The sequence below is a fragment of the Oncorhynchus keta genome, chromosome 25, assembly GCF_023373465.1.
Source record: "Oncorhynchus keta strain PuntledgeMale-10-30-2019 chromosome 25, Oket_V2, whole genome shotgun sequence".
Taxonomy (NCBI): domain Eukaryota; kingdom Metazoa; phylum Chordata; class Actinopteri; order Salmoniformes; family Salmonidae; genus Oncorhynchus; species Oncorhynchus keta.
The window spans coordinates 2,629,271-2,648,979 of NC_068445.1; the positions used below are offsets into that span (position 1 = coordinate 2,629,271).

General features: G+C 43.5%; 1 protein-coding gene and 1 long non-coding RNA gene across 9 annotated transcripts in view; one reads left to right on the top strand and one right to left on the bottom strand.

Annotated features, from left to right (window-relative positions):
- The window catches only part of LOC118358013 (rhotekin-like), a 131,752-nt gene that overhangs the window by 55,904 nt on the left and 56,139 nt on the right, over nucleotides 1–19,709 (bottom strand). Inside the window, exons 1-2 of one of the 7 annotated variants that reach the window (XM_052478495.1) lie at nucleotides 3,724–4,487; nucleotides 3,470–3,526 (exon numbers count right to left, since the gene is read on the bottom strand). The exons of 4 other annotated variants lie outside the window; for them this stretch is intronic. In XM_052478495.1, coding sequence (XP_052334455.1) covers nucleotides 3,470–3,502 — 33 coding nt within the window. In that variant the 5' untranslated portion in view covers nucleotides 3,503–3,526; nucleotides 3,724–4,487. Of the gene's footprint in view, nucleotides 1–3,469; nucleotides 3,632–3,723; nucleotides 4,488–19,709 lie in introns of those variants that run through there. 2 more of the 7 variants (XM_052478496.1, XM_052478494.1) reach the window with 2 other exon arrangements.
- Nucleotides 3,792–19,709, top strand: part of LOC127911660 (uncharacterized) — a 51,165-nt gene continuing 35,247 nt past the window's right edge. The window contains exons 1-2 of one of the 2 annotated variants that reach the window (XR_008078781.1): nucleotides 3,803–3,930; nucleotides 15,226–15,366. This is a non-coding gene — a long non-coding RNA (uncharacterized LOC127911660). Of the gene's footprint in view, nucleotides 3,931–15,225; nucleotides 15,367–19,709 lie in introns of both variants that reach the window. The other variant, XR_008078782.1, reaches the window with a different exon arrangement.

The window sequence follows — 19,709 nt, forward strand, 5'->3', positions numbered from 1 at the left end:
ATCACAGGAAAAGAAGACCCAGAGTTACCCTCTGCTGCAGAGGACAAGTTCATTAGTTACCAGCCTCAGAAATTGCAGCCCAAATAAATGCTTCACAAAATTCAAGTAACAGACATCTCAACATCAACTGTTCAGAGGAGACTGCATGAATCAGGCCTTCATGATCAAATTGCTTGCAAAGAAACCACTACTAAAGGACACCAATAAGAAGAAGACTTGATTGGGCCTAGAAACACGAGCAATAGACATTAGACCAGTTGAAATATGTCCTTTAGTCCAAATTGGAGATTTGTGGTTCTAACCACAGCGTTAGAATGATGCAGAGTAGGTGAACTGATGATCTCCGCATGTGTTTTTCCCACAGTGAAGCATGGAAAAGGAGGTGTGATGGTGTGGAGTGCTTTGCTGTTGACACTGTCAGCGAGTTATTTAGAATTCAAGCCAGCATGACTAAACCAGCATGACTACCACAGCATTATGCAGCGAAACACCATCCCATCTGGTTTGTGCTAAGTGGGACTATCATTTGTTTTCAAGAGGACAATGACCCACACTGCCAGGCTGTATAAGGGCTATTTGACCAAGAAGACGATTGATGGAGTGCTGCATCAGATGACCTGGCCTCCACAATAACCCGACCTAAACTCAATTGAGATGGTTTGGGATGAGTTGGACCGCAGAATGAAGGAAAAGCAGCCAACAAGTGCTCAGCATATGTGGGAACTCCTTCAAGACTGTAGGGAAAGCATTCCAGGTGAAGCTGGTTGAGAGAATGCCAAGAGTGTGAAAGCTACAATTAAGGCAGGTGGATACTTTCAATAATCTCAAATATAAAACATTTTTATTTGTTTAACACTTTTTGGGTTACTACATGATTCCATATGTGTTATTTCATAGTTGATGTCTTCACGGTTATTCTTCTATATAGAAAATAGTAAAAGTAAAGAAAAACCCTTGAATGAGTAGGTGTGTCCAAACTTTGACAGGTACTGTATATATATTTATTTGTTATATTCTGTTATATTCTTACTATAAAATATAGGCTGTGTGTTGACTGATCAGGTAGGTGTGTCGTCTGTTTAATGAACAAAATAAAATTATTGATTTAATTTGGATGGCGCAGACATCGCTGCACAGACCAGTAACATACGCCTAATTAAACTCAAAATATGCTAGTCTATTTTTTTGAAAATACATTTTATTAGTCTTATGTTTCTCATGACCTGCCTAAACTAATTAGTAATGGATTTATTTTTGATGGTTATATTCTCAATGGACTTATTAAAATAGATGCCCACCCACATCTGCAAACCACTATAACCACTTGAGACCGGCATGCGCACTGGAGGTATAAAAGGCCTATGCAGGCAAAAATTAGGTAATGTCCTACTGCCGCCTGTTGTAACAGTAGATGACCGCTGGCTCGGATGCCTAACAGAATGTGTGTGGCCATGGCTGATTCACATTCTCCGCATTGGAGCAGGCAGCGAGGCTGGCTTGGAGGGTCCCTCTGGGTCTCTCTCCTTCAGAATCACCGATGTGCGCGCACACACACACACAGCCCCACTCTCAAACTTGAATACCTCCTATGTACTCTGTAAAAGTGTATGAGCATATATGTATGGTCAGTGCTGTGTGTGTGTGTGTGTGTGTGTGTGTGTGAAGAACAGCCTGTGATAATATTAGTATTGATTCAGTGTGGCCAGGCTTTTAATATCAGGGAGACATAGTGCTGAAGGCGTGCACTATTAAACCTCTTCAGATTCCTATCATATCTCTGAACCTTAATAGACCCAGTGTGCTTGCTGGGTCAGGGCCACCAATGACGACTTTGGTATGATGTTCGTGTGTGTGCTGACCTAATTCAGTCTACACCAGTGTGTGTGTGTGTGTGTGTGTGTGTGTGTGTGTGTGTGTGTGTGTGTGTGTGTGTGTGCGCATGTTCTCACCACTACTCAAAAACAACAGTAACACAGGAGTAACTTCATTAACACACATACAATCTAATGGCAGGAGAAAGGAAAGCAGCTTTCAAAACAGACACAGATCTGTGTAACACAACTCATGTCTGCTAGCAGAGATGCATGCCAACACTGCAATACCTGTCTGTCTACAGTATACCACTGGCTGATGGAGTCATTATCTACATACACATCAATCTATCCCACTGCAGGTTCTCACACATCCATCACACTGCCTGTATTGCACTCTGCAGCCCAGGAAAAAAACAACCAGAATGATTGTCCACTTCTACAAGATAGTGCTTTCCGTCCCAAGGAAGATGTGCCATGAGAGTCAGGGATGCATCTCAGGGAACAGTGCTATTTTCTGTGAGAGATGATCGCCTCCCTCTCTCATGAACAGGAAATGGAGATGTCGAGAGATTGCTAGAATGACAAGACGAAAAGAGCAGACTCGCCGTCGCAGCCTCTGTGTATCAGAACGCAAGTGACCTTTCCATATAAAGTACAAGACGTTCCGGACACACACACATGCAAGCGCACACAAAGAAATGTGCTTATGTCACACACACACACACACACACTGCAGGAAGGAGTCTGTCATTGAGGAAAAGGTGCAATCCCAAAATGATCTGTAATAGGGTATTTGCCTAATCAGGCATCAGATGTGTTTCAGCAACCCTAGACAGTTGTATGCTGCTGTAGCTCTCCAGTGATGCTGGCATGTGCCTGGAGCCCAGACAACCAAGCAGATCATCGGACACCACAAGTTAACATTGAGATATGACTAGACAGGTCCAAAATACAGATGACCATGTCCTTTATCACAGTGTGGTCAATGAGAAATAGTGAGAGATTCTGCCACAGCTACAAGCCCTTGCCTTTTCCGGAAGCTCAAGGCATCTAGAGAAGCTCTCCACAGTCCGGAAATGCATTGATGACAAATGTAGTTTAAAAAAAAAAGAAAAGCATAGTAGCTGCATTGTTCCACTTGAAAGAATGTCAGACAATGTCCCACTGAACAGCCGAGTATCCCAATGACAACCCATATACCCTGTGACCCAACCACATGAGAGCTATGCCACAGCCAGACACTCTCTGTGTGTGTGTATATATATCATTCATAGAAAATTATCTACTCTGCTATTAATGTCACCTCCAAGAACAATCGCCAATGGGGCATGGTGGTGCATGTTCTGAATGCGTCTCTATGCCTTATGAGAGACGCACGTTCTAGTCGCAATGGGGTTTCTCCATAAAAAAATACTTATTGGGCTTTCACTGCTGTACAATGAGCTACAACAATTGTACTTGCTACTTGTATTTATGTAATGACGGACTGTTGTCATTGATTTTATGGCAGAAGGACAGACAATGGTGTAGCCTCTGTCAATTATTCTAAATCAAAGCATTGCAACATTTGCTCTAGAAACACCTATGAAAGTATAACCATATATGGGTATTATGTTGCCTAACTACTTAGGTTAACATAAAGCCACTACACTTACCCGCAGATTCTTTGAGTTATTCACGCTGGCCATGGTAGTTCAAAGACGAAGACTCTCCTAATATCCAAACAAGCAACACACTTATGCAATACCAGGTTTACAAGCAACGTCCCAAACAGCTCGCACACTCAGAAATCTGATTCCTCAGGAGATAATAAATCAATCAGTTTTTTTTTTTTTTTTTGGGGGACTGTAGTAGCCTAGGCTACAACCTGTTTTTGTATTATTGTCGTCCGTTCCCAAAAAACGCATACCCCTGGCTTGCGCAGGACCAGCGGAGAATGTGGCGGTCATCTGCCCGACCTCATCTCGGCGCTGTCATCCGAAGCCCCTCCGACTCGCTCTTCAGCACCGGACGAGTAAAGACTGACTGCCGGGAGGTCTAACCCGAGAGGCGGCGGGTGTGCTGTGTGCGCACACCGGCAAAGAAGGCTGGAGCGTGGGCAAGGTTTGAAAATAAGGTAAGCGTGTATGTCAAATCCGTTGCTGACTGTGCCTATATCTGTCCACCTATGGAAAATGGCATCCTAAATAAGAGACTGCGTGTGCAGTTTTCGAAATAGTGACACATGAAAGTCACTTTTCCCGAGCAATACCAAATAACTCAAATCGTATGTGTTAAAAAGGTAGGTTTGCATTGTTTTCTTACGGCGCATTAGTCCACAGCTAAACTACTGCCACCACAGTACCGTAAATCCCTGAAATCTCTCGCCAAAATTTCTATCGCTCAATCAAATACATTTCGAGATTCCATCGCCTGTTTGCGATTTGGAGACTTGGTGTGGCAGTTGTGTGAGTTTCTGGACCCGTCATTGCCTGGAATGTGTCTAAAAATGATCAGGTTGTTTGGAAAGTATGACACTTACTATAATATATCCAAATCAAAATCCGTATTTAAAATCAGGCACTGTGACATTTCACCTCAATACCATGCGAAATATGTAAATAAAAACATCTAAATAGTTGTTTGACATTTCAAACAAATAACTATATTTAAACCAACCCTACTCTAGAAATAAAACATCCGCCTGAATTCCCTGGTCTTTGCTAAATTGAATGGCCCTGTGGGTGCACTGGGAAGTTGGTGTGCGCTGATGCACATCGCGCGGTGGCTGGTGATGGATGGACGGACGCGTTTTGCAGCCTGCTGGAAATGAGAACAGAGTAAATGGATGAGCACTACATAATTCAATGTGAGAACAAACAAGCTTCAAATACAGCGACTGCATGCGCTGACATACGTTTAGAGCGAATCCATTTGAATTCAATCACTTTTTGACAGCATCCCTTTCGATTTAAATAAAACTTTCAATACATGTTTACCCATGGAAGAAGTGGTCAGACACTGACTTTCTGGACCTGAATGCCAACAAGAAGATAAAAAGTGCTCAAAGTTGACACATTTTGCATAACCCACCATAGGAAATCCATGTCTTCACCAGAAAAGATAAAACCGATGAGTATGATACAATTTAAAACCTTAAAGTTTTAATTTTAATGTTACCTTTATTTAACCAGGCAAGTCAGTTAAGAACATATTCTTATTTTCAATGACGGCCTGGAAACAGTGGGTTAACTGCCTGTTCAGGGGCAGAACGACAGATTTGTACCTTGTCAGCTCGGGGGTTTGAACTCGCAACCTTCCGGTTACTAGTCCCGCTACGTTATCAAACAATTGTATTATTTCTTTCTTTTTTAGAACAAATATTAAATTTTTAAACCTTAAAAAAAAGGTGCAATTTGCAGAAATCGCTCAGTCATTTCCTGGTTGCTAGAATTCGAATAGTTCCCCTAATTTTAATTTATGTCACAAAACAAGCAACGCATAGTGTAGAGAATGCTTGCACCAACTAAACCGCTGTGAAATATATTGTCAATAACCAAAAAATATTGTATTTTCAGCTGTTTGAAGCATAGAAATAGCACACGTAGAACATGTCTACTGCTTCTTAGACTTGCCTTGAATGAGACAGGTATAACTCACATTTCTATACAACTTACATTTCTATGTGAATTTGATCAGGTTCTCCTAAAAAGTTACATATTGCAGCTTTAACGTCAATCATCTAAAAGCCTCTGACTTGTTTCAGGAAACTAGGTGTATGTAGCGCATTACTACTTCACAGGGGAGGCATTTGATCGTAAATATGTATTTTTTATCAAAATGTGTTTGACAGAAATGCCTTCTGCAACATGTGAACTTTCATGTGCCTTAATAACAAACTTGTATGCCATCTGTTAATATGAAAACAATTGTTAAATTACGAGCCTAGTTGGTTTAGCCAAGGGAAAAGCCAGGAACCTTCCTTGCTAGCCATGATTGGCTGAAATAATGGATGGGCTGGACATGCCGAGAGAGGAGTTCGGATTGGTCTGCCATGTAGCACGCTTCTGTCTATAAGATGAGCTGCCCAGTATATGTAGGTAATAATTTCTAATGTGGCTTTAAAAAAAAAAGATATCACGAAGAACTGCAAAAGTGTTGATAATGCTCTCAATTTTCTGAAGGACCGAGTTTTGACATCAGTGGAATGCCCGGCGGAAGCAGAGTATGACAGCTAAGGAGACAATTCTGGTGTTTGATTGCAAATACACGGAGGGAGTTGAAAAGTCTGTTGTATAAATAAATCTGTCTTCGGATAGATTTTCAAACTAAGGGCAACCATGCCAGTAAGTCATTTTCATTTCCAGTAAAAGTGTAATGTTAGCTAGCTAACGTTACTGTGTTGTAATATTATTTGTATCGCAAGGCCATTTGCATTGCTAGTTATAGCCTAATGTTAGTGTTACGAGAATTATGTTCTCAATGTTCATAAACCAATTCAATTAAACTACTCAGTCTGCTAATCAGGATTTGTAAGATACTGATTGAAATTAAACAGACGGAAAGAAGCCCAGCTAAAACAGTCAATAAGGTTTATTCACGAGAGCGCTAGTCTGTTGTACAAAACCATTCATTTTATACTGGCTTCTTACGCACATACTTCACACACAAACAAAACATTAGGTATCCTACGCAGACACTGTCCTGCTACCCAGCCAATTAGGGGAGTCCGTGAGAAGCACTCCCTGTCCTCCCTCAAGTTAGGGAGACCCTGGGAAGTACTCTGGCCCCCAGCCAAGGTCGGCACCGAATCTTGCTCAGAGAGTCTTATGTTAAGATACTATAATACAGATATTGTTATACTCTAACTGACTAAAAACTACACTCACAGATATATAATTCTACTGATTAAAACCACACATTAGAATAATCTCATGATTCTAATCAATTTCATACAATCATATGGTTTCAGGGTGGAATATTCTAATCATTCATATGAACATATAAATCCCATTAACAGTTAGCTAGCTAACATTGAACCTGGTTGGTTAGCTACCTGCAGATTCATGCAGGGTAGTAACATTATGAGTTGGGTTTATGATTTAGCTAGCTAGCTACATGTCAAAACAAAAAAACTCCACTATGCAAGTAACCATTTCAATAGAATGTTTCTGATGTCACTGCGACAACTGTCGACAGACATAGCTGGTAAATTCACTCTGGCTATCTACTCAGATTTCAGAGCACTCTCGTCTTAAGTGTGCCAGAGCGCAGAACAATTGATGAATTTACCCAGCTGAACACCCATTGAATATGGCCGGTGTCAGTAAGCTTTGGCAAAAAAAAAAGCATAATTAAATTGTTGCCAGCAGCACAGTTGACCTCACCAACGTTCTGGATAACATGAAAACAGCATAACCAGCTCTGCTAGGGAGAGTAAAATGGTCAGAGTGAGCTGTTCTCTCATTTGTGTCTGGAAGTAGATAGCAAGCTAGCCAACGTCAGCCAGACAGCAGTAGTCAAGCACCCAAGCTGTTAGGTCAGAACGCTCAGATCAACCCTACATTTCGGCAAAGAGCGTCCAGTGTGCGAAACACTCAATTTACGAACGGCCAATCTGACGACACAGTTTACGAACACCCAGTGCACTCTGGCACTCCAGATTAAAATGTACAAAACACATGTAGATTAAACCAGCCTTAAGTCTTAATCTTTGGTTTTTTAGTACACAGCCTCACATGTGAATCCTTAAAGAGATGGGCGGGGTTGAAGTTTAAGAGGGTGTTAACGATGCTGAATGGGTGTAGACAAAGAAGAGGTCTCCAGTACGTGTGCCAAAACAAGGGCCATTTTCTCAAAATTGAGACTACAAATTAAATCAATTTTCAAAGCAGAATTACTTTCCCATTGTTCCTCAACTGTAGTGTACATATAATTTTCTAGCTCGAGTCTGTACTTTTATCCAATATAAAAAAAAAAACAGTTTCATAATTTGCTACATAAATCCGAATCGAGCCGGTTGGTCAAGGGGTCTGAATCATTTCCGAATGCACTGTATACTGAGAGAGTGACAATCAAATAAAACACATTGGAGAGCTTACAACTAGACAAAAAGGAAAAAAATGTTCATTTGAGAACACAACACAGAAACAGACACATCAAAGACAGAACCCCTTCCCCTCCTTATTGCAGGATTGTGACAACGATGCGATTTTGGAGGTATGGCAACCTGAGACTAGTCCAAAACATGACAACCACCCTGTATTCAAGAGCATGTTGTATCTCAACCGATGGTAAACACAACGCAACAACCTTAGATGATGTAAAATAGGGTCTGAGGTACAGCATTTGTGAACATGAAAAAAAGTTTCAGCGATTTTAGATCATTGATGTTAACAAAAAAAATACCATTTTGATTTTTTAAAATATTCTCTAAATAATTATACAATATTTGTAAAACCCTGTTTGTAGGATTTTAAAATGGTATCAATCTCAACCATTAATCTTTTTCAGTGAGGAAGGCATGGATGTCTCATGGTATGGTGCGGTATGCAAAATGGGCCAACTGAGCACCTTCATCTCTTGAATGTTTTGGCAATCAGGTCCAAAAAGTCCCTTTCTGAGCACTAAGTATGGAAGGTTTCATTCAAATCAAAAGGGGTGCTGTCAAAAAGTTACTTATTTCAAATGGTTTTACCCATTCAATAGAGGCAGGCGTTTAACAAATCAACAGCCGAATCAACTTACTTAGCCCTCTTGTTAATGTTGAGTAAGGACGTGCACTTGATTATGCATAGAATTAGGCAACCTGGCCTGCACTATATCATATATATATATAATATATATATGATAGATATATATGATAGATATATATGATATCTATATCTATCATATATCTATCATATATCTATATATATGATCCCATTTAGGGATCTGATAGTATTTCTGAGTTACTTAATTAACCACCACTAATGAGTTGTGGAGCTTCAAATAATTTCTCTTCACATCAAAACAGCAAGTAAACAAAGTGTGTTTTTACATCCACTAAGAATAACAACAGTTCCTCAATGTAGCCTATTTGAACAAATCTTTCCAGCTTTCTCCCCTTCGATAACCACGGTTTGAAGGGTGAAAAAAAATGTAATGCTCTGATCAGGTGGAAACATCATAAAATAGGCCTGCCTGATTGCCTGTTATCCCTTGCACAGGAAACTTGGAGGGTCCAGAATATTTTATTCAATGTTGCAAGTTTGTTAGCATCTGGGCTGGACCAAGTTAATACAATGTTTCAAGTTCCTTGCAAACAGGCCATGCATAGCCAATGTGATTTATTTTCTACCTGTAGGCTGCATTTTTTTTTTGTTGGCTTTATGTAGGCTAGTTGGCAATGGCATAGTTGGCAATGGCAATATAAGTTACTTTTAGATTTGTACAATTTATCATTTTGAGACATGACAATTTTATTATAAAATAAATTAAACTGGTCCATGAAAATGTGCATATGAAAATCATAACTGGCACGTAGACTGGTAGAAATGGCAAGATATATTGGCACTCCAAATGGAAAAGGTTGCTGACCCCTGGTGTAGTCTATAAACGACAACTTCGGGAGTGTAATGGCAAAATCTGTGAAGGCCAGCAGCAGTGGGAGGTGGTGGTTTGGGATAAGTTTTTGTTCTTCTGGTTAGGCTATCTCTGGCTCCCTCGAGTAATGGGTGTGTCTTAATAATTTAATCAGTGTGCTTAAAGCATCAGACAAGCTCAGTAGCTTACATATAGCTGATTTCATTAAAAACACATACGGTGTGTCTACAGTATATGGAAAAATATACGTTTAAGAATTTCGACCAGTCGATTGGTCAAAAGACTCTTGGTCGACCAAGATTATTATTATTATTTTTTTAATAATAGGGGACAGCCCTGCTTAGGCCTAATCATAAATGCATGTCTATGAGCCTATACACACCTAAAGGCAATGGCGTCTCCAGTGCCCATCATCAACTGGCAATATTTCTAGTTGAGTATGGGCACTGGTTAACTATTGGATCAGTCAGGAAGCATATCAGATTGGTCATTTATTTAATTTATTTTTTTCTCAACTTTTATATATTTCAGGGGAACCCAATTGTGACCAGTGTCTCATTTGCAAATGGTGCCCCAAAGACAAAAAAACATTCCATTAATACAATACTTTAGGTATTGCATACATTATATGGCTTATAATAGGCTGTAAATTCAGGATCATTATGAGATAAAACGTATGATCGTCATACATGCTAAAGACAAGTCGCACTGCATTATAGCCACCTGCAGCCTTTAAGTCAAGTATTACCACCAGATTTAAGCAGCTATTAAGTGAATCAGAGGTTCTATTTTTATAGCCAATCCAACAGGTCTTAATTACTACAGGGGAGGCCTGGCCTGAATTCCTCCTGTCAGTCACAGTGTTACTTCCCTCTTTACCCAGACAGACAAACAAAATGGCACTGGGAGGAGAGGTCGAAGGATGGCAACCTGGATGGATGGGGTGGGATAGGATGGGAGAGAATGGGAGACGGAGAGGAGAGCCGTGGTTGAGTAAGTATATGGTTGAGCAACGAAAGGGAATGAAAAACAGATGAAGATATTAATGATGAGGTGTAGAAAGGATAGGACACGGAACAAGAGTGGGTCTGTTTTGGCTTTGATTCTACACAAATAAACTCACGCATAACCCATCTCCACATCTATTCTGTCAACAGAGCTCTTCACCTCTGGCTAAGGACTGAGGAGGAGGCTGTCCTGTGACGGTTTGTTATGGTAACCTCTTCACTTTGAGTACCACGACGACTCCCACACACAGCTAAGAGCCAGGGGCAGGGGCAGCATGGTCAAACAGCCGTCGACAACGAGTCTACTGTAGCATCATCAACAACACAGAAGGATGCTGTTGGATTGCATGTAGGATTAAAGACAGTTAACAACAAGAGACAGAAGACCGTTTATAAAAAGCTTGAAACCTACCTCACAGCGGTCTAAGGCTACAGACACAGGTTCGATCCCGAGCTGTATCACAACCGGGAGTGATCTGGAGTCCCATAGGGGCGGCGCACAATTGGCCCAGCATCGTCCGGGTTAGGGGAGGGTTTGGCCGGGGGGGGGCTTTACATGACTCATTGCGCTCTAGCGACTTCTTGTGACGGGCCAGGCGCCAGCAGGCTGACCTCGGTCGTCAGTTGAACGGCGTTTCCTCCTCCGACACATTGGTGCGGCTGACTTCCGGGTTAAGCGGGCAAGTGTTAAGAGGCGCTATTTGGAGGGTCATGTTTCAGAGGGCGCATATGACTCGACCTTTGCCTCCCGTGCCCGTTGGGGAGTTGCAGTGATGAGACAACATCGAAATGGGGAGAAAAAGAAAAAGAAACATTGTTACTCTGTGTGCGCGCGCGTAGATAGGCCAGGACAACTGAGTTAGAGCAGTAAATATCTTGCAGTTAATAGGATTAGAGTTCCAGGAAGCAGTGGGCACATGGCCAGAGGACAACCGACCAAGCGTTCCCTGCCTCACTTCCCTTTACCCTCGGAGCACTGAGGTACTGGAAAGCAGACTACACTGCCATACACACTAAATAACAACAACCAGACAAGCCGTGTATGGTCACACACACACACAAACGAAACCGATACATAAAACAAATAACTGCACACTGACAGCACACAGTAAGTGATAAAATGGAGAGTCTAACCAAAAGGACCACAAATGAGTTGTGGTCCTCAAATGACACCATACTACGTCAATACTGAATAAATGGTCACGTTTGATGTGCTCAAATGACAACAGAGGACCTAAGTTGCATACCAAATGGAACCCTATACAGGGCACTACATTTGATCAGGGCCCTATGGAGCCCTAGTGCACTATAAAATAAATAGGGTGCCATTTGGGACACAAATCATAGTCTGATGCCTTGCATTCCACTGCGGGCAATTCCATTGGTCTGCCTAAACTCTCTAGCTGTGTCCCACTGAGACCTCTTCCTTCCTATTTACTCTCTCACTGGCAAAAATGCTTTCCAAACAAACAACCATCTCTCTTCCTATCTAAGCAGTTAGTCCCTAGAGTTCCCTTCCTTCCTTCCTCATCATACACATCAAGAGCCAAGTCTCCCGTCTTAGTTCTCTCCGTCCTGCTTTCTGTCCGTCCATCCATCCATCGTTCTCCAACGCTCTGTGCTTGTGCAACTTTTGATGGATTTCGTCTTTGATAGTCAATTTTATTAATGAGACATGACGTGGCCTATTTCCTTCCTAGTGGCAAGGGCACATTTCAGTCAGGAAAAGTGGTTTAAATTTTTTAACAACACTCATTGTGAGTGTACGAACAGTAAACCGCTTGGACTGCAAGAAGTGAATGACATTTTACATAATGACACACACTGGATCTCATATTATTCAACTATTGTAGTACATGGAATCCTAAATGGATCCTTCCAGATTCTCTCAGCAACAGGCATTAGACAGCCGTGGTCAACAACTGTGGATTCAAGGGGGCTTACATTCAGACTAAGTGTCCCTGACACATTATCTAAGGAACACGACCGGTGACCTGACACACTGACCAATGACACTTTGAAAGGGTCTTGGCTGAGCAGGGGTTAACAAGGGGTCTTTGTGACAGACAAGTGTCCTGCTCAGCCAATGGGGACTGAGCTGTGTGCTTCCCAGAGCCAATGAAAACGGCCTGCTGCGCTCCTTCCTCTGCCCCGCTGCTTCTTTCCTCCAGCACTACAGTAAAACGGGCTTAACCTTTGTCTCTCAGTGACGAAGAGATTAGACACCCATACGGTTCCCCTGCTGGAGGAAGGCTATGGCAATCTGCTTCTTCACACAAGGAAGACTTTTGTGCAGTGCTTTGTGGGGTACTTTTCCTCTCCTCTGCTGTACATTCTGCACATCTCTCACGTCTCCCTCTGACCCTCCCTCTCCAATTTCCCATTTTCTCCATCTCCCTCTTCCCCTCCCTCTCCAGCCGAGTGTTAACTGGGCTGTCGTCCATCGGCAGCCCAAAAGCAGCTAATTTAATTTGAAAGTGAAAAATTGTCCAGGAGCCAAAAGGGGGAGATTCCAATAGCTTTTTTCACAGTTTTTAGAGGTATGATCCACAAGAGAGAGTGGGAGAGCGAGAAATAGAGAAAAATGTGCCTGCATGCAGCAGGTGCAGGATAAGAGTTTCACAACACAACAGGCAGACAGGCAGCCTTATGGGAAGCAGTCCCAGAGTCAAAGTCAGCCAACTTAAAAAAGGGCACCATTTCAACACCCCAGACCCCCCACTCCTTCTGTGACCCTGTGCTAGTGACCCCTAATCACGAGCTGGTGGGTAAGGGGTAGCGTGACATCACCCTGTCGGAGGGTTTGTTCCACTGACATCATCGTCCGGAGGCAGAGGGGAGAACAGGCTGTCCAGGCCTTTCAGTACCTCTCTCAGCAACAGAGGCCCCTTTCAACAGCCGGCCCAGCCAACCTCAGTCCAGTCCAGTCCAGTCCTGTCAGCCCAGAGCCTCTGACAGTCTCAGCTCCCACAGTCTTCTCTGGGGAATTTACACCAATAGGTATTCACACAGCCATCAACAGGAATCAGCCAGACCCTCCAGTATAACCTTAATCCTTTACACTTGTGGGAATTGTCCTATATGGATAATGCTACATTTAAAATGTTTCTTACAGAAGAAATATGCAATGCATGAGCATGGTAGCAATTGAAAGGCAACAGTTTGGAGAATATGGGGAAATTATTTAGTCCAAAGTTGATGAGAACAGTTCACCTCTGACACAATACTGAATCCAAACATGTTATGAAAACGTGGGGAAGGTGCAACATAAGACAACAAAAAAATGACAAGGGTTTGTGTGACATCGTCCGATGGCCCATGCCTAGACTTTACAGTTCATGCAGCTTTAGTATTCTGATCATAGAGTTCTGATCATGCAGCTTTAGTATTCTGATCATAGAGTTCTGAACTCGTCCTGCGTTTACCATTTGTGCTCATTCATATAAATACATATATAAATAAAAAGTATGCATTCTACAAACTGTGGAATTGGCTAAATATGATCACACAGCAACAACTGATGCCAGTAGCTAACTACTGTAGCTAACTACTGTAGCTAACAAGCCAGCAAACCTCTGTAGATAGCCAGCAAGCAACACAAAAAATAAATTGCAAACAGGTTAGAAAAACTCTAGCCAAACTAAAAATGATTATAGATATTACGCTAGGAACACATTTCCTCCAACATTATAATGAAAAGGTGCCTCTCGGGTTCTGGAGACTTGTGGGAGGAGTGCTGATGACGTCGCACACTGTATGCACTTTTCGGTAGCCTGATTGAGTCCAGATTGAGAAGAGATCCACATACGATGCATCCCTGACCACGTCCCTGAAGTGGTCCATCTAGACCAGTCTTTTCAATGTGATCTTTGTATTCTGATAGAAGTCGCATGCAATCTCCAAAAGTGTGGACTGTTCCTAATTCATTTCAATGCACTTGTATGACTCAAAAGAAGAGTTCTCAACTATAAAAAGGTGCTTTTATTAGCTCTCCTAGATGAGCCGTTGAGGAACTAGAGCAAGCACACTTATAGTTTCTTTGTTTGGAACCCAACCCTGCATCCATCCCCGCCGCCACACAATGTTGTTTACGCAATCCAAAAACGGCCCATTATAGATCGCAATCTGGGTCAGGTGGGCATCATTTGATTGAGAGCTTGTTCTATTGCTAACATGACTAGCTAAATGATAAAATACAATCTTACAGTGTTATGCATTCACAGGGCAATTCAGAGAATCCGAATTATCCGAGTGCATAGAAAGGAGTCATGTGCAGTCAGGTACGTGTGCCGCAGCAACAAACAAAAAAGTGAAGCGCCTCACGTGTACGTGTGTTCGGCTTGCTTGTATGACATCAAAGCGGTATTTATTATAATCCTCAATGTCACATCTTTCAAAATATATAGTCTTCTTAATTTACAGCATTTCCCCTCACTCGGACAGCCACAAATGTGCAAAAGTTGCCCAAGTAGCGGGAGGGAAGAGGCAATGTCTTGTCACGTGCAGTGCTCAAATTCAAAACGTCCGTCAGCCAGACCCATACAGAGCTGCACAGAACCTGAGCTCTGACGTCAGTTATAGCATGTTACTGTATAGTCTCTGCGTTCCAATTTAGGTGCTTATCAGTGTTAAAATATGCTATTTTCAACCCATATATGGGTACAAGTATAAAGGGTTAAGAGGGACTCGCCAGGTCTTCCGCAACTGCAATAGTCTGAGAACCACAGAGAGCTCTATTTTTGCTATGACCTAGGGAAATTGTGCTGAGACATGTATACATCTACTGGTCATTAGTTGAACAGTACCAATACAAAAGCTGAAATACTTATTTTTTTATGCAGCAGCAAGAGGTCCAGAGGTCAACGTTTCAGAGTGTGAATTTACTGGCCATTGAAAAAGGACATGGACGTTAAAAGCCACATACTTCGGCAGGTTGACGCCCAGCAGAGCCAAAAAGGGAATCAAATTCAAAGCATCTGAAGGTAACACCCACAAATGTACACGCCAATGAAATAATTTGCCAAGATTAGCATCTTCCCGCTTAGCCTACTTATTTTAGTCTATCCTCACAAGTGAAGATCTGAGCGATGAGCTTCTTCGTTTTTGTACTATGCCTGTGTAATTTACTACAAACACAAAAGGCTTGGACACACCTACTCAACGGTTTTTCTTTATTTTTACTACTTTCTACATTGTAGAATATAATAGTGAAGACATCAAAACTATGAAATAACACATTTGGAATCATGTAGTAACCAAAAGTGTTAAACACAGCAAAATATACACTGCTCAAAAAAATAAAGGGAACACTAAAATAACACATCCTAGATCTGAATGAATGAAATATTCTTATTAACTACTTTCTTTACATAGTTGAATGTGCTGACAACAAAATCACACAAAAATTATGGAAATAAAATGTATCAACCCATGGAGGTCTGGATTTGGAGTCACACAAAATTAAAGTGGAAAACCACACTACAGGCTGATCCAACGTTAATGTAATGTCCGTAAAACAAGTCAAAATGAGGCTCAGTAGTGTGTGTGGCCTCCACGTGCCTGTATGACCTCCCTACAATGCCTGGGCATGCTCCTGGTGAGGTGGCGGATGGTCTCCTGAGGGATCTCCTCCCAGACCTGGACTAAAGCATCCGCCAACTCCTGGACAGTCTGTGGTGCAACATGGCATTGGTGGATGGAGCGAGACATGATGTCCCAGATGTGCTCAATTGGATTCAGGTCTGGGGAACGGGCTGGCCAGCCCATAGCATCAATGCCTTCCTCTTTCAGGAACTGCTGACACACTCCAGCCACATGAGGTCTAGCATTGTCTTGCATTAGGAGGAACCCAGGGCCAACCGCATCAGCATATGGTCACACAAGGGGTCTGAGGATCTCATCTCAGTACCTAATGGCAGTCAGGCCACCTCTGGCGAGCACAAGGAGGGCTGTGCGGCCCCCCAAAGAAATGCCACCCCACACCATGACTGACCCACCGCCAAACCGGTCATGCTGGAGGATGTTACAGGCAGAAGAACGTTCTCCACGGCGTCTCCAGACTGTCACATGTGCTCAGTGTGAACCTGCTTTCATCTGTGAAGAGCACAGGGCGCCAGTGGCGAATTTGCCAATCTTGGTGTTCTCTGGCAAATGCCAAACATCCTGCACGGTGTTGGGCTGTAAGCACAACCCCCACCTGTGGACGTCGGAACCTCATTCCACCCTCATGGAGTCTGTTTCTGACCGTTTGAGCAGACACATGCACATTTGTGGCCTGCTGGAGGTCATTTTGCAGGGCTCTGGCAGTGCTCCTCCTGCTCCTCCTTGCACAAAGGTGGAGGTAGCAGTCCTGCTGCTGGGTTGTTGCCCTCCTACGGCCTCCTCCACATCTCCTGATGTACTGGTCTGTCTCCTGGTAGCGCCTCCATGCTCTGGACACTACGCTGACAGACACAGCAAACCTTCTTGCCTCAAGCTCGCATTGATGTGCCATCCTGGATGAGCTGCACTACCTGAGCCACTTGTGTGGGTTGTAGACTCAGTCTCATGCTACCACTAGAGTGAAAGCACCGCCAGCATTCAAAAGTGACCAAAACATCAGCCAGGAAACATAGGAACTGAGAATTGGTCTGTGGTCCCCACCTGCAGAACCACTCCTTTATTGGGGGGTGTCTTGCTAATTGCCTATAATTTCCACCTGTTGTCTATTCCATTTGCACAACAGCATGTGACATTTGTCAGTGTTGCTTCCTAAGTGTACAGTTTGATTTCACAGAAGTGTGATTGACTTGGAGTTACATTGTGTTTAAGTGTTCCCTTTATTTTTTTGAGCAGTGTATTTTCCGGATCGACTGACCTTCATGTCTTAAATCCACAGTAAAACGAGTCATATAACGACATAACCTGAAAGGCCGCTCAGCAAGGAAGAAGCCACTGCTCCAAAACCGCCATAAAAAAGCCAGACTACGGTTTGCAACTGCACATGGGGACAAAGATCGTACTTTTTTGAAAAACGTCCTCTGGTCTGATGAAACAAAAATAGAACTGTTTGGCCATAATGACCATCGTTATTTGGAGGGAAAAGGGGGAGGCGTGCAAGCTCGAAGAACACCATCACAACTGTGAAGCACGGGGGTGGCAGCATCATGTGTGTGTGCTTTTCTGCAGGAGAGACTGGTGCACTTCACAAAATAGATGGCGTCATGAGGTAGGAAAATATATTGTGGATATATTGAAGCAACTTCTCAAGACATCAGTCAGGAAGATAAAGCTTGGTCACAAATGGGTCTTCCAAATGGACAATGACCCCATACTTCCAAAGTTATGGCAAAATGGCATAAGGGCAACAAAATCAAGAAATGACAAAGCCCTGACCTCAATCCTATAGAAGATATGTGGGCAAAACTGAAAAAGTGTGTGCGAGCAAGGAGGCCTACAATCCTGACTCAGTTCCACCAGCTCTGTCAGGAGGAATGGGCCAAAATTCACCCAACTTATTGTGGGAAGCTTGTGGAAGGCTAATCAAAACGTTTGACCCAAGTAAAACAATTTAAAGGCAATGCTACCACGTGCTAATTGAGTGCATGTAAACTTCTGACCCACTGGGAATGTGATGAAAGAAATAAAAGCTGAAAAAAATATTTAAAAATAAAAAATAAAAATCGCTCTCTCTACTATTATTCTGACATTTCACATTCTTAAAATTAAGTGGTGATCCAAACTGACCTAAGACTGGGATTTATTACTCGACTTAAATGTCAGGAATTGTGGAAAAACTGAGTTTAAATATATTTTGCTAAGGTGTATGTAAACTTCTGACTTCAACTTTATGTATGTATGTATGTATGTATGTATGTATGTATGTATGTATGTATGTATGTATGTATGTCACAAGCTAAATATTAAAGAGCCCTAGATTTCAGCCACTTGGGGCTCAGTGACTGGTAGGGTTTAGAGTCATTTATGAGCATTGACAGCTTTTCTCTCCTTCCGAGCCTCAGAACTGTAGTGTGCACACACATACCCTGGCAGTGACTCCACTCTCCGAGGGTGTCTCAGCGGGAGTTAGGATTAGGGAGCATCACTGCCTGGTATGGCAACTTCTCGGCCTCTGACCTAAAGGCACTACAGAGGGTCGTGGGTACAGCCCAGAAAATCATTGGGGCCAAGCGTCCCGCCATCCAGGACCTCTATACCAGGCGGTGTCAGAGGAAGGACCTAAAAACTGTCAAAGGCTCCAGCCACCCTAGTCATAGACTGTTCTCTCTGCTACCGCGGATGGAGATTACAGCCGGGGCACCCGGAAGACCTGCTTTCCCTAACCCTGTTCCACGTCGGTTGAGAGTCCTGTGGTTACCATTCAGGCCAACATCCCGGAGGTTTACCAGGATCTCCGGGAGGTTTTCTCCAAGGGTCGCGCCACCCGTCTCCCTCATCGTCCCTGGGACTGTGCCATCGACCTGCTAAGAGAATGCGCCTCCGCATCTACCCCGTTGGTGGCTGAAGCAGAGGCGATGGAGGAGTTTATCCAGGAGGCTCTCCAACAGGTTTTCATCCGCCCATCCACCTCCCCTGTATCGGCAGGTTTCTTCTGTGTGGCCAAGGAGGAGGGGAGGGGGTCTTCATCCGTGTATTGACTCCAGAGGTCTCAATGCCATCACCACCAAGTGCTGCTACCTGCTTCTCCAAATTAAGCCGTTTTATCCCTCTCTCTGGTCTCCCTACCACTCTCCAGGTCGCTGAGGTCACTGTTTCAGCAGGTCTTCCGGCACTATGGCCTTCCGGAGGACATGGTCGGAGACTGTGGTCCCCAATTCACATTGCATGTATGGAGAGTCTTCATGGAGAACCTGGGGGGTCACGGTCAGCCTGACATCTGGGTACCAGCCTCAGTCCAACAGGCAGGTGGAGAGGACCAACCAAGAGCTGGGGAGGTTCCTGAGAAGTTACTGCCAGGACCAGCAGAGGGAGTGGACCCGGTTCCTTCCCTGGGCAGAGCACGCACAGAACTCACTTCATCACTCCTCCACCGGGTTGTCTCCCTTCCAGTGCGTCCTGGGATACCAGCCGGCCCTGGCCCCGTGGAACCCGAGCCAGACCGAAGCCCCTGTGGTGGATGAGTGGTTCCGGCACGCAGAGGATGTTTGGGAAGCTTCCCCACGTGAGGCTCCAACATGCCGTCTGTCAACATAAGGATTAGGCGGACTACCTCCGCAGTGAGGCACCCGTTCTCCTTCCTGGTGATTGCGTCTGGCTCTCCACCAGGAACCTCCCGCCTGCCCTGTCGGAAGCTGAGCCCCCAGTTTGTGGGACCATTCAAAGTCCT